This window comes from Delphinapterus leucas, chromosome 9, assembly GCF_059928025.1.
Source record: "Delphinapterus leucas isolate spDelLeu-1000000601 "Yukka" chromosome 9, BTC_Dleu_Yukka2, whole genome shotgun sequence".
In the NCBI taxonomy this organism is placed as follows: domain Eukaryota; kingdom Metazoa; phylum Chordata; class Mammalia; order Artiodactyla; family Monodontidae; genus Delphinapterus; species Delphinapterus leucas.
In genome coordinates, this window is record NC_143137.1 from 20,518,356 (window position 1) to 20,532,716 (window position 14,361).

At 48.3% G+C, this 14,361-nt stretch overlaps 1 protein-coding gene across 1 annotated transcript in view; it reads left to right on the forward strand.

Moving 5' to 3' along the window:
* The window catches only part of PLXNA4 (plexin A4), a 380,029-nt gene that overhangs the window by 214,446 nt on the left and 151,222 nt on the right, over window positions 1-14,361 (forward strand). Inside the window, exon 3 of the mRNA XM_022580815.2 lies at window positions 5,441-5,572. Coding sequence (XP_022436523.2) covers window positions 5,441-5,572 — 132 coding nt within the window. The remainder of the gene's footprint in view (window positions 1-5,440; window positions 5,573-14,361) is intronic.

Genomic DNA, 14,361 nt, shown 5'->3' on the forward strand with positions numbered 1-14,361 from the left:
GACGCAAAAATCCTCAATAAAATACTAGCAAACAGAATCTAACAGCACATTAAAAGGATCATACACCATAATCAAGTGGGGTTTAACCCAGGAATGCAAGGATTCTTCAGTATACACAAATCAATCAATGTGATAAATCATATTAACAAATTGAAGGATAAAAACCATATGATCATCTCAATAGATGCAGAAAAATCTTTCGACAAAATTCAACACCCATTTATGATAAAAACTCTACAGAAAGTAGACATAGAGGGAAGTTACCGCAACATAATAAAGGCCATATATGACAAACCCACAGCCAACATTGCTCTCAATGGTGAAAAACTGAAACCATTTCCACTATGATCAAGAACAAGAGAAGGTTGCACACTCTCACCACTATTATTCAACATCATTTTGGAAGTTTTAGCCACAGCAATCAGAGAAGAAAAAAAGAAATAAAAGGACTCCAAATTGGAAAAGAAGAAGTAAAACTGTCACTGTTTGTAGACGACATGATACTATACTTAGAGAATCCTAAAGATGCTACCAGAAAACTACTAGAGCTAATCAGTAAATTTGGTAAAGTAGCAGGATACAAAATTAATGTGCAGAAATCTCTTGCATTCCTATACACTAATGATGAAAAATCTGAAAGGAAATTAAGGAAACACTCCCACTTACCATTGCAACAAAAAGAATAAAATACCTAGGAATAAACCTACCTAAGGAGACAAAAGATATGTATGCAGAAAACTATAAGACGCTGGTGAAAGAAATTAAAGATGATATAAACAGATGGATAGATATACTATGTTCTTGGATTGGAAGAATCAACATTGTGAAAATGAGTATACTACCCAAAGCAATCTACAGATTCAATGCAATCCCTATCAAACTACCAATGGCATTTGGTAGTTTGTTCTACCAATGGTAGAACAAAAAATTTCACAATTTGTATGGAAACACAAAAGACCCTGAAGAGCCAAAGCAATCTTGAGAACGAAAAACGGATCTGGAGGAATCAGGCTCCCTGACTTCAGACTATACTACAAAGCTACAGTAATCAAGACAGTATGATACTGGCACAAAAACAGAAATATAGATCAATGGAACAGAATAGAAAGCCCAGAGATAAACCCACACACATATGGTCACCTTATCTTTGATAAAGTAGGCAAGAATATACAATGGAGAAAAGACAGTCTCTTCAGTAAGTGGTGCTGGGGAAACTGGACAGCTACATGTAAAAGAATGAAATTAGGACACTCCTTAACACCATACACAAAAATAAACTCAAAATGGATTAAAGACCTAAATGTAAGGCCAGACACTATAAAACTCTCAGAGGAAAGCATAGGCAGAACACTCTATACCATAAATCACAGCAAGATCCTTTTTGACCCACCTTCTAGGGAAATGGAAATAAAAACAAACAAATGGGACCTAGTGAAACTTAAAAGCTTTTGCACAGCAAAGGAAACCATAAATAAGATGAAAAGACAACCCTCAGAATGGGAGAAAATATTTGCAAACGAAGCAACTGACAGAGAACTAATCTCCAAAATACACAAGCAGCTCGTGCAGCTCAATATCAAAAAAACAACCCAATCCAAAAATGGGCAGAAGACCTAAATAGACATTTCTCCAAAGAAGATATACAGATTACCAGCAAACACATGAAAGCACGCTCAACATCACTAATCATTAGAGAAATGCAAATCAAAACTACAACGAGGTATCACCTCACACCAGTCAGAATAGCCATCATCAAAACATCTACAAAGAATAAATGCTGGAGAGGGTGTGGAGAGAAGGGAACCCTCTTGCGCTGTTGGTGGGAATGTAAATTGATACAGCCACTATGGAGAACAGTATGGAGGTTCCTTAAAAAACTAAAAACACAACTACCATATGACCCAGCAATCCCACTACTGGGCATATACCCTGAGAAAACCATAATTCAAAGAGTCAGGTACCAAAATGTTCATTGCAGCTCTATTTACAATAGCCCGGAGATGGAAACAACCTAAGTGTCCATTGACAGATGAATGGATAAAGAAGGTGTGGCACATATATACAATGGAATCTTACTCAGCCATGAAAAGAAACAAAATTGAGTTATTTGTAGTGATGGATGGGTCTAGAGACTGTCATACAGAGTGAAGTAAGTCAGAAAGAGAAAGACAAATACCGTATGCTAACATGTACATATGGAATCTAAGAACAAAAAAAAGGTTCTGATGAACTTTGGCGCCGGACAGGAATAAAGACGCAGACGTAGAGAATGGACTTGAGGACAGGGGATGGGGCAGGGTAAGCTGAGACGAAGTGAGAGAATGGCATGGACAAATATACACTACCAAACGTAAAATAGATAGCTAGTGGGAAGCAGCCGCATAGCACAGGGAGATCAGCTCGGTGCTTTGTGACCACCTAGAGCGGTGGGATAGGGAGGGTGGGAGGGAGACGCAAGAGGGAGGGGATATGGGGATGTATGTATATGTATCGCTGATTCACTTTGTTATACAGTAGCAACTAACACAACAATGTAAAGCAATTATACTCCAATAAAGATGTTAAAAAAAAAAAAGTTTTAAATAAGACCAGTCATGACACTAGTGCCTGGGGAGTCCCCCAGTTCCCACTTCTCCATGCAGAAATGTGTCTTTTTCTGTCTCTAAGTTGGTCCTCTCTCCATGGCCAAACTGCCCAAAATCCCATGGAGACTCATTATTTTTATTTATTTTTTTTTTTTGGCGGTACATGGGCCTCTCACTGTTATGGCCTCTCCCACCGCGGAGCACAGGCTCCGGACGCGCAGGCTTAGTGGCCATGGCTCACGGGCCCAGCCGCTCCGCGGCATGTGGGATCCTCCCGGACCGGGGCACGAACCCGCGTCCCCTGCATCGGCAGGAAGACTCCCAACCACCGCGCCACCAGGGAAGCCCAGAGACTCATTATTTTTAAACACCTTTTCATGTGGAACCTTGTCAAAGGCTCTGGGAAGATCTAAATAGCTCAATGGCAATCTCTGAGCTAGGAATCAGGAAACCTGGGTTCTAGTCCTGACTGTCATTCGTTTATCACCGAACTTTGGAAGAGACACAGAACAGCCCCAATCTCAGTTTTTCTTTGGTAAAATGAGAATGATTATGCTGGCAGTCAACATCATAAAAATTCTACAACCATCAAATGAGACGATGTTATTTAAGAATAACATTCTCAGCAAGGTATAAAACAAAAGTATAAGGGGTAATTATTTTGAAAATTTACAACAGCATCTTTTTCATTCATATGCATGATTCTTTCCCTGAAGGACTACAGTAGATAGACATGGTTCCTCCAGCACTCCCAGGGTGATGCTTGTTTAACAGTAACTACTTTCACTCCTAGAAGAGATGCATGTTTATAGAACCAGTAGGACCTGGCTCAGCTTGTGTTGGTGGACTCTGGAATTGGTTGGACCTTGGCAGGGGTTGAGGCCATGCCGATCGCTAAATGTGTGACCATGAACAAGGTATTAAACCTCTCTGTGCCTCACCTGTAAATGGGATTTATTAAGGCTTATTGGAATAAGGCTTAGTGGAATATTAAGGCTTCATGGAATTATGAGGTTTAAATAAGAGAGTAAATACATGTAGAATGCCTAGAATCGTGCAGGACGCGTAGCAGCCACTCAGTCGCTAGCAGTTCTTGTTCTTATTCATGTAATGGCCCAAGAGCCAGCAGCTGGTCCAGCCTACCTAAATTTTGTGATTGCCCATCATTCAGCACATCCACCATAAACTCTTTTATTCATGTCTTGTGTGAGACTCTTTCAGAAGATGGATGAATGGATGCTTTCCTTTCTGTTTTCTGAAACAAGTAGTGGATTGGGGTGGGGTGATGTGAAGGGGAGAACTACCTTTTCTTTTTTTTTAAAGGTCTTTTATTTTTATTTTTATTACTTTTTTGGCTGCGACACATGGCTTGCAAGATCCCAGTTCCCTGACCAGGGATCAAACTCGAGCCCCCTGGCAGTGAGAGTGCTAAGTCCCAACCAGTGGACCACCAGGGAATTTCCAGGAACCACCTTTCCAATTACTGATTTCCTGCCCTGGCAGAATGGGCAAGGGTGGGGGTCATACCCCCATCCTGCCTCCTTGGGCCTGGGAAAACTTGCCCCATTGGTGCTCCCTGGTCCACCCCTCTGTCCCTGCCCAGTTCACCTAGTTTCTTCTGACGTCCACATCCAGCACATCAGCTCACCCTACAGAGCAGGGAAGTTGGAGCCAGATGATCACTCAGGCACTGAATCCAATTTCCCTCGGGGATCAGACCACGGGGCACTGGGTGGGACTCCATTCTGCTAGCATCCCCGAGGGGCGCTTGCTCCTGCTGGCAGCCTTAAGGGACTGGAGACCAGCCGGCCATGCAATATCACTCTCATGCTGCTTCTCCAGGGGTGATTCACAGCTGGGGATGAAGCCCGGCTGGGCTGGGGGCCAAGGCCATCACCTCGTGGTCAGACTTGGGTGGTAATCCCAATTGGTTTTGCATGAGCTCCCATTTCATTCAGATTAAGGAAAGACCTGGCCAGGGTAGACAGCTGGTGGCTTGGGAGTGGGGGCAGAAGGAGGAGGGCTACTGGAATCCAAGGCATTTAGGTTTTCAGGGCTAAACGTATCTTTTGTTAATTCCTTCACCAGTTTGTTTGTTTGTTTTCATTGCTGTTGTTGTTGTTTTCCTGAGCTTAATGGGAAATCTGCAAAGAAGAGTTTGAACTGCATTTATTTCTTCATTTTTAAAATAAATATTTGCCAAGTGCAAGTGTTTCAGCTTCAGAATTGGGAATGACTGGCAAAAGCCTCTGGAATTGTGCAGGCTGGAGGCCGCTGCCTTTAGTGGCATCCCCAGGAAGTAAACATGAAAGCCATCAAGGAACAGGGTCCCTCGTGTAAGTGGAGTGGTAGGAAAAGCATGGACTCCAGGGTCAAACTAGATTCTCATTCTGTCACCAGATTTGATAGCTCAGGCCAGTTGTTTAACGTACTGCATCTCATCTTCCCCATCTATTCTATCAGTATATCAGGTAGGACTTTTGATGTTGCAGAGAACCTTTTTATTAAGTTAACAATAAGGTAATATGCTGAGTAACTAGAAAGGCCCGTCCTCTTCTCCAAAGATGTACAAGCAAGGCCTCAAAGACTCGAGCCTAAGGCATAGTGAGCCAGAGAGAAGAACACCAGGTTCTTGGTGCAGCCCGGCTTGGTCTCCGCCTCCTCCCTTCTCTTTGCCATTCCCAACGCCAGGCCCCTGGTGGGCGTGTGCCGCTCCTGAGCCTTCAGGCCTGGCCTCTGGGAGGCAGGGCTCACCTCCTCCCCCTTGCCTGTGGGAGGGGACCCGGGCGGAAGCTGGACCGCAGGCCACGCAGGATCGGAACTCACACCACCTCTCCTCTTCTTCTTCTCCACAGATCCGGGTAGATGGGCCCAGGGGCAATGCCCTCCAGTACGAGACGGTGCAGGTGGTGGACCCCGGCCCCGTCCTCCGGGACATGGCCTTCTCCAAGGACCACAAGCAGCTCTACATCATGTCGGAAAGGCAGGTAAGGCACGCTGAGCTCTGTCAGACATTTGTCTTGCTGCTAAGGACTAGCCTGTGGCTCCGTGGAAACCTGCAGGAGGCCGGCTGCAGAGAGGGGATTTGATTTATTTGACTCAGTGTGTATCCTTTCCGTTATGCTGCGTGGGGACAGAGGCTGAGTGCGCCGAAACAGGGAATAAAACCTCCCACATGTCAAAATATCTGTGAGTCAAGAGCAAATCCACTGACTTCAGAGTGACGGTGTGCGTAGGTGCAGGGCCAACATTTGCTCTCGCCTGAAGAAACAGGCTACAGATGCCCAAGTTTTTGGTCCCGATTTCCCTACACACTGTATAATCTCCTACCAAGGTCACCTTCCTGGACCCTGGAGGTCTATGGTGGGCAAGGATTTGTTGCAGAAAAACTTAGTTGAGGGCACATCATGGAAGAGTCAGATGGAGATTCAGAAGACAGGGTCTATGTGTATGAGATGAGATGCTGTAACGTGTCCCGAGGCTTCGTGTGTACCTGGAACTCTAACATGGAACCTCCAGCAGATTCCATGAGGCCACACCAGGCAGAAGAGATATGGTGTGAGGGTTGGTATTAGCTGATGTGCAGTAGGAAGTAGCAGAGCTGGATTTGCTTCTGGAACTCAGCTGAGAACTAAGTTCTTCAGGGGTCCCTGAGCTCAGACCAGGACTCATACATTTGCAGCGGGCAAAGGAGTAAATTTCGCCTTGGGAATTCCATCCATTTCAGGGTATTTCCTGGGGCGCCCTAATTCACAGCCCGCAGTGTTCCACCCCACAAGACACACACACCCCCCAAGTGCAGCTTCGCACTGCCATGCCTCTGCCCCTGCGGCCTCTCTGGAGGATGGGTGATTCTGGGAGCTGTCCTCCCCGCCCATGAATATGTATACATTAGCTCTGAGCGGCAAAGGCAGATTCCCCCGTCTGATTCATCTTCATTAGTGAGGCCTGAACTCCCCAGAGGACCTTGCTGACAGAGTCTGTTGTTCTGCCTGTTCCCTCTCTGCAAAGTGAGGGAGATAAATACTGCATTATGCCGCCCACAGGGCCTGTGCATTATGCCTTGGCAGCCCACAGCAGCTCCACCCTCCCCAAGAGCTCAATGGCACCTTCTCATGGCGAGGGACCCCCCCCATCCAGCCACACTGGGACCCCTTGTGGTGCCCTCGCTGAGGCTGCCATGATGTGAAGCCGAGTGGGGAGCACTTTATCCCAGGAGTCCGGACTGGTATGAAGCTGCTCCTTTGCTTTCATTTCTTACTCCTTTTCCATGAGGCCCACACTCCCCCTCCCTGCCTACCTCTAAGGCCCTAGACACTGAGGGGGAAGCAGCTTTCCCTGGTGGAATGAAGTCTTTGGAGAAGACGCAAGACCTCCACAGACATTGAATGTTTCAGGATTTCTTACGTGACCTGAAAGCCAGGATTTCTGAACCTGGGACTTAAAATATCTAAGGGCTTCCAAAGAGGAAAATCTAAAAGCTGTGTGGAGCCCCCTCTAATTGCTGAGTTGGGATTCTGAGGTTCTTTTTTTTTTTTTTTGGCTGCGTCAGGTCTTAGTTGCAGCACACGGGCTCTTTGTTGCGGCGTGCAGGCTTCTCTCTAGTTGTGGCGTGCGGGTTTTCTCTCTCTAGTTGTGGCGCACAGCCTCCAGGGCGCATCGGCTCTGTAGCTGTGGCCCACGGGGTCCAGAGCCCTTGGACTCTGTAGTTTGCAGCACGCGGGCTCTCTCATTGAGGCGCACGGGCTCAGTAGTTGTGGCACGCTGGCTTAGTTGCCCTGCGGCATGTGGGATCTTAGTTCCCCCGACCAAGGATGGAACCCCCATCCCCTGGACTGGAAGACGGATTCTTTACCCCTGGACCACTAGGGAAGTCCCGGGGTTCTGAGGTTCTTGATTTCACCTGTTCCACTTCCCTAAGAGCACGATCAGTGGTCAGTACCCATTCAGACTTGACGGCGAGGCATGCTGGGAGCTCTGGATTATGGGCACGCTGGGAAGGAGAGGAGGGCAGGAGTGGATAGAGTTTGGGCCGTTATCCGCTATGGGGCCCTCCTCATAGGCCTGCCACCCAAATCCCAGTCCCAAGACCCTGACATCTGGGCCAACACTGGCGTCCACTGGGGTTGCAGGTTCTCTGTGGGGAGGGTAATATAGCAAGATGGGTAATCAGACTGACCTTGGTGTCGGGATATCTGAGCACGAAACTTGGTCCTACCGTTTACTAAGTGTGATCTCAGGTAAGCTCCTAACCTCTTTAAGATTCGTTGTCCTCAGCTGGAACATGGACGTAATGATAAAATTCACTGGTGTGGTTGCAGGGATCTAGTGACATAACGCATGTTATCAGCATGATGCAAGCCTGGCACAGCGTAAGGGCTTGATAAGCGGAGGCTCTTGTTCTTATAACGTTGCACCAGGAGCGTCTGGAACTGGCTGTGTGTGGAGTCTGGCAGGTGGTGGCATCAAGATTCTGGGTGATCTATCGGGGGTGGAGCACATGAGTCCAGGTCAAGACCGAGGCAGGCTCCTCAGCAGGGATCCAGGCCCAGTGGAGAGCAAATCAAGAACCCACAGCCTGCAGTCCTGATGGGGCAAGAGCAGCCTGGTAAATCTATCTGGAGAAATACCAGGCCCCGGGGCTTCAGGACTAACGCCTACCAGCCTCTGTCGGCCGGTGGGGGAGTCTCAGCCATGATGGATCAGAACACTTTGCGGGCTGGGACTGCAGGCTGAGGGTATGTGCTCGGCCCTGAGGTAAGCTCTGCCTGAAAGGTGCTTCACTTTATCATCTAATTTTTTCTTTTCCCTTAAAGCTTAGCTCTGCTATCACACATTCAGTGAGCTACTCCTGACCCGTGCTTTACACCTCTACGGTAGCTCTTCTCAGACTGAGCTGTGATGACTTTCTTGTCTTTCTCTCCTAGCAGACTGACAGCAGCTGGAGGACAGTTCTATGTCTTCTTCGTCTGCCTAAATCTCATCTTATAGGCCTGTGATAGTTATTTGATGAATGTACAGGTGAATGAATGAATGAATGAATTCCCAGTGTCTTCACACAACCAGAATTAGAAAAGAGAAGAACTGATATGAATGATTTATTGCTTATCTTAATTCCCAAGTTTGAACTTATATGATTAAAAGACTATACTTTAGATAAAGAAAGCATTCCCCCAGGCTTCAGTCATCTGTTTATCACTGCCATGACTTTTGCCCTGTTCTGAGCTATTTTTTGCTTTGTGTTTTCATTTATATAAACTTGCTGGTTAAACTTAAATAGCCTACGTTAACTATCTCTTAAATAATAATATCATTCATCTGATGTGATAGCCATATATAATATACCTAATTGTGATATTGTGATTTATAATAAGAACTATGTATTCAGTGTTCATCCCTATTTCTGGCACAGAGCTACCACAGTCCTTGGAATTTCCTGAGTGATAAAAGCAATGGGAGCTATTACTACAATTATTTGCAGGCTGAATAATTCTATAGCCGGGATACTGTTTCTGTTGTTTTGGATATGTGAGTTCCTCTCTATTTCTTGTCCAGCAAGGGCTCCTTTCTATGTAGTACACTTTTTCTTGGAGTGGCTGAGTGCGCCCTGCTAGGTATCAGTGTCGTTTTGTCAGGGTCTGCCTGTCTCTTGCGGTGCCATATTTTTCTGTCTTTTTGCTTTTCTTCTGCGTGACTCTGGGTATCTCCCTAGGGTGTGTGTGTGTGTGTGTGTGTGTGTGTGTGTGTGTGTGTGCGCGTGCACGCATATATGGACACACACACTCCTTCCCCTGTGTCTGTCTCTGTGTATCTCCATCAGTCTCCTTGCTTTGTACATGTCTGTGTGTATGTATATGGTATATATTTACTACAACTGCAGTACTCCCAAGGGAATGTCTATACACACTGAAACCAGTGTGATAAAAACCTGCCAAACTGATGGGAGGGAAGTGAGAGGAAATGTCAGCAAGGCAGACAAACGAGGAGATGAGGTAGCAGAGCCGGGGCTGTCCTCAGGTGCCCTGAAGCAACCCACTGCGGGGGGGAGAAGCAGCTGTTCCCACCACAAGGCGAGGCTCTTCTTTGATAGGCCCCAGAGCAAATGGCAGATTTCTCAGTAAATTTCAGCATCCCTGCCATCCAGCATACCACCTCTCCCCTGCCTGAGAGCCAGAGGCCTTAAGCACATGCTTCTGCTTTTGAGATACTTTCAGTTGTGTCTGGGCCAAAGCTCTCTCTCACGGCGTTCTTTGCTTTACTGACTCCTGTTGACAGTGGGTCAGCTTCCAGGTGCCTGGGGACATCACAGCCTGTCGCCCTCATGAGCCAGTGGCACTCCAGTCCTAGCTGTGAACAGGATACAGATGTCTGCAAGGGCTGCGGAGGTGGGTCCAGAGGTGGGCCCACCCGAGGTCGGAGTCACCTAGGAAAGCAGGGCCAGGCAGGGGCTGCTCTTCTTGGCTCCAGCATAGTCCCGCAGTGAAGTGGTGAGGGCCATCTTGCTTTGTAACGAATCACCCAGGCCTGATTCATTCGTTCACCAAACAGATATTCACTAAGCAACTACTATGTGCCAAACACTAGCCCAGGCACTGGGGATTCAACAGTGAAGAAACAGGTAAATATCCTTGACTTTAAGAGTCTGCACTTGCAGCAAGAGGAAGCGTCAAGAAGAATCAACCTGCTGGATAAGTCCTCTAGTAGGTTAGCAGGTAGTAAGTGCCATGGAGCAGGATAGTGGGTACTGGGAAGACCGCTCAGGGTGAAAGGGTTGAAATTTTAAACGGAGCAGCCAGAGGAGGCTTCCCAGAGAGCAAGGGCATCAAAGTGGAGGGGCCTGTTGAGGGTCCCTATCCCCTTCCCTGTTCTTTGTATTTCTTTTCAAGCTCTTTGCCTGCGGTTGTGAAATTGAGAGATGGTTAAGCCTGCCCAGTGGGAGAGAGGGAACTGGGGAGAGGATGCTTTGTGAGTGTGATTTGTACCATGTTGTGAGTTTCAGAAGGAAGCTCAGTTCAGGGAAAGGTGGTATTGGGGTTCAAGACAGACAGGCTCGCACCCCTTGGGACTCGGACCCCTATCTGGGTGGTGCCTCTGCTGAGGACACTCTGTGTGATGAGGGGACCATTATTGCTCCTCTGTGTTGCTCCCTGCCCCTGCCTGCCTCCCGGGATGTTCTGAGATTAGCCATTGTGAAGTCTGACAAGCTCAGAGGTCCATGGATATCACTCTCATACAAGTGCAGTCGTGGAGATAGCTCCTGTGGCCCAAGGCGATGGCTCCTGTAAGAATGATTCTGCCCTCTTCACGCTGGGTCCCCGGGCATGTGTGTTCCTCCCAGCCCTGCAGGGCCGAGCTGTCCGCTCCAGTTTGCATTTGGATGGCTGACACTGTGACAAGGCCATTTGGACATTTGCTCCAGGCACCCAGACGGGGCTGTTTCTGATAGCTCCTGGGAGAGGGGACTTGAAGCGCAAGCCTGAGAGTGAGGGACAGCACACGAGACACCTCGGGCATCCTCAAAAAGAGAAAAACTGTTGCCGTGTTTCACCTAGTTTCACTCAGGCAGGAGCCTTCCCGTTTGTCTGGAGCTGTTCCTGAAGGTTCCCATGCATCGTGACCAAGAAGTTCCACTTCTCCCTTCCTTCTCAATAAAGGTAGAATGTCTCCTTGGGAGGGACCTGGACAGGGCAGAGAACTTCCCGCTTCAGGTCCTACACTCCAGTGCTGGTACCTGGAATTCTCCATAGTGTCATAAAAGCTTAGGGCTGGAAAAGCCCTCTAGGCTTCTCAGGTCCAGTTATCTCCCGCTGCCTTTTCCCCTACAAGCGGATGAGCAAACTGAAGCCCAGAGAGGTAAACGGCTTGTCCAGAGTCACACAGAAGGTTGGCGGAGAAGCCAAGTTGGAATCCAGCTCAGCTCCTACTGCAAGGTCTGCTCCAGGCCCCTCTTCCAATGAGGAGCTCTCAGTGGGGTGAGAGATGCTCTTCATTTCCTAGTCTTCCCAGCAGGACTGCTCTGTACCCCAATCCTCAGCTACCGAAACAAGCCTTAGAAATCGGAGGGACTGCTGGGGGTGGAGTGGGCTGAATGCGGCACTGGGGGTGATGTAAGAACTCAGAAACACCCCACTACCCCACTGTGAAGGAGGGCCCTTGGTTTATTCATCCTTAGTTCCAGCCCAGTGCAAGTTGGGACAAAAGCCCCTTCTGTTCTAGAACATGTTGGGGGTAGACAGGGCCCCAGACGCAGCCAGGACACCCCATAAGGGGAGTAGGCAGTGAAGCACCCTGCCCACACACACTCCTTTTCCAACTGCCATGCCTCTCAAGGGTCCCTCCCAGAGGCGTGAAAGCCTCCAGTATCTGAATAGGGTCAAGTTCAGTAGCCTCCCCCCGAGAAGAAACAATGAGAGCGGCCTGGCATTTCTCAGGTGATCATGGGGGTGACTGGGATGCAGAAATGTGTGCAGGATAGAGACCACAGGGTGCTCATGAATAGACCGCGAGCGTGGAATTTCACCCTGGCCCTCAGCGCTCACCAGCTCTGCCGCCCAGAGGAAGTCACTCAAGCAGAGTTTGTGCTTCAGTTTCTTCAGGCGGAAAACACAAATGATAATTACCTGCTTTCAGGGCTTTTAGGACTAAAGGGAATATACGTAAAGCGCCCAGTTACACAATCATTATCATTACCATTATTACTAATACTCTTAGGAAACAGTGCTGCCAGGCGTATGGACACCCAGACAAACCACCATTTGGTGGCTGAGGGCCATTTCAGCTCTGGCCACCAGCTCCCCAGGATTCCCTGGTACCTTCAGTCTATTTCAGAATCCCCCAGGAAAGCCTGAGCGCCCCTTCACACCTGTTGGCACTGCATCCAGGAGACTGCAGGGCGGGGGACCTGGGGTCTCCCACCCCAATCAAACAGAGCTGTGTCCCTCTACGGGGCTTGGTGGGGTTTCTCTGTAATTCTACTTCTGCTCTGGAGAAGGAGTTTAGTTTGAGTCCAGCCCCACTGGACTTGAGGTCGTCACAGACTGGGCACCTGAATAACCCTGGCTTTGTCACCTGTCAGGACTGCTAGGGCAGACGGGAAAACAGTTCTGTGCCCCGAACAAGAGAAGAAGAGCTGGTATGTAAAGGCAGAGCAGGAGTCGGCAGGGAGGGGTGGAGTGGGAGGAAAGACAGGGAATCCAAGCGCCAGGTAGTGAGGGGAGTGCCTGGCAGCTCTCTAACCCTGAGCTCCATTCGGCATCTGTCTCGGCACGTGCATCCCACTGAGCAGCACGTATGGAGACTCCACAGTATGGGCAGCCAGGGCCAGGAGCTGCATCTCGGCCACCTTTCAGGCCCCTCCCCATGTGTGTTTCTTAAGTGCCCACTGTATGCCCAGCACAGAGCCAGACACTATGCAGAATAGAGAAAAGCAGAGCGAGACATGTTCTGGAAGTTCTGTAGGAGTGAGGTGGGCGCAAACTCCAGCCTACCGGACGTTGGAAAGAAAGTGGTCCGACTGGGGGGATTGCCCTGGAACCGCAACATCCTTGTGCAGTTGGGGCCCTGGTAGAGGTGGATGTCAGCCCAAAGGGCACACTCTCCTTGCGGGTTTGAATGGGTATCACGGGGACTCTGGTCTAGAGGCTGGAGCTCTTGGGGTGTTTCCCAAGACAAGCCTCAACTCTGTGGGCACCCCATTCCCTTACACAGGGTGTTTGCGGATGGAAGCTGACCCCCCCCGCAATCCCAGCCCTCTCCCCTTCCTCCAGGGATGGCGTCTGAATGGAAGTGGTTAAGTTCAGAGAGAACTGATTTGACTTGGGCTTGAAGTTCTGCAGAGAAAGAGAAATACCGGATACTTAAGTAAGTTGTGTCCTCAGTTTGAATATTGATGAGACATTTTCAGAAGTAAATAGGTGCGTGTTAATTTGTGCCATTGTTCAAGACGACTAGTTGGCATTAGTGATGTCACGTGACTTTGCTAAACACAATATAGGTTTAATTATAGGCAGAATTATATCTAATCTGAGTCTTTTAAGTGCCTTTCAAATATCACATGTAGACAGTGGAGACATGAATTTGAAACTGACTCAGAGACAGTGCGATCATTTCAAGGGGATGTATGATGGTTGAGGAAGAAGCTGTCTGGATATTTAAAGAAAGTTGTGCAAAACAATGAAGGAGTGGAGAAGTAGGTATATCCTCCTGGAAGAGGATTCAGTGCTGGTGCTGGAGGCCATCCAGCACCTGCTGGGTGACTTGAGGATGTTCAGAGCGCGAGCTGGAACCACATGCCCTGGTTTCTGGTCTGGCTCTGCCACTCTCTACCTGTATGACTTTGAGCAAATTATCGAACCTCTGGGTACTTCCGTTTTCTCAACAGTAACGTGGGGATAGGCTAGTGCCCACTGCCTGGGTGGTTTCAGTGAGTAAAGTAGAAAATGTACATACAGTTCTTAGTGCAGTGCCTGGTGCTTAACAGGGGTCAACGACTCTTAGCTTTCATTTTTATTATTTTCAGGATGCTGGTCTATTGGAAGGGTGTCTATATTTTATTTATTTATTTAAGATTTTTACTTCCCTCATTCATATACTCACTCTTGTCTCCTCCAGGACCTATCAGGCCTGTTTTGGGGTGCCTAAAATGGCAGAGAGCAAACCAAGGTGGCCTGCATGGGCCACACTCCTCAGTCAGCTCTGCCTCCCAGCCCTAGTCCAAGGGCACTGAGGCTGCTCTAGTGGCCCATTTGTGCCCAAATCACTTCCTTGAGATACCGCT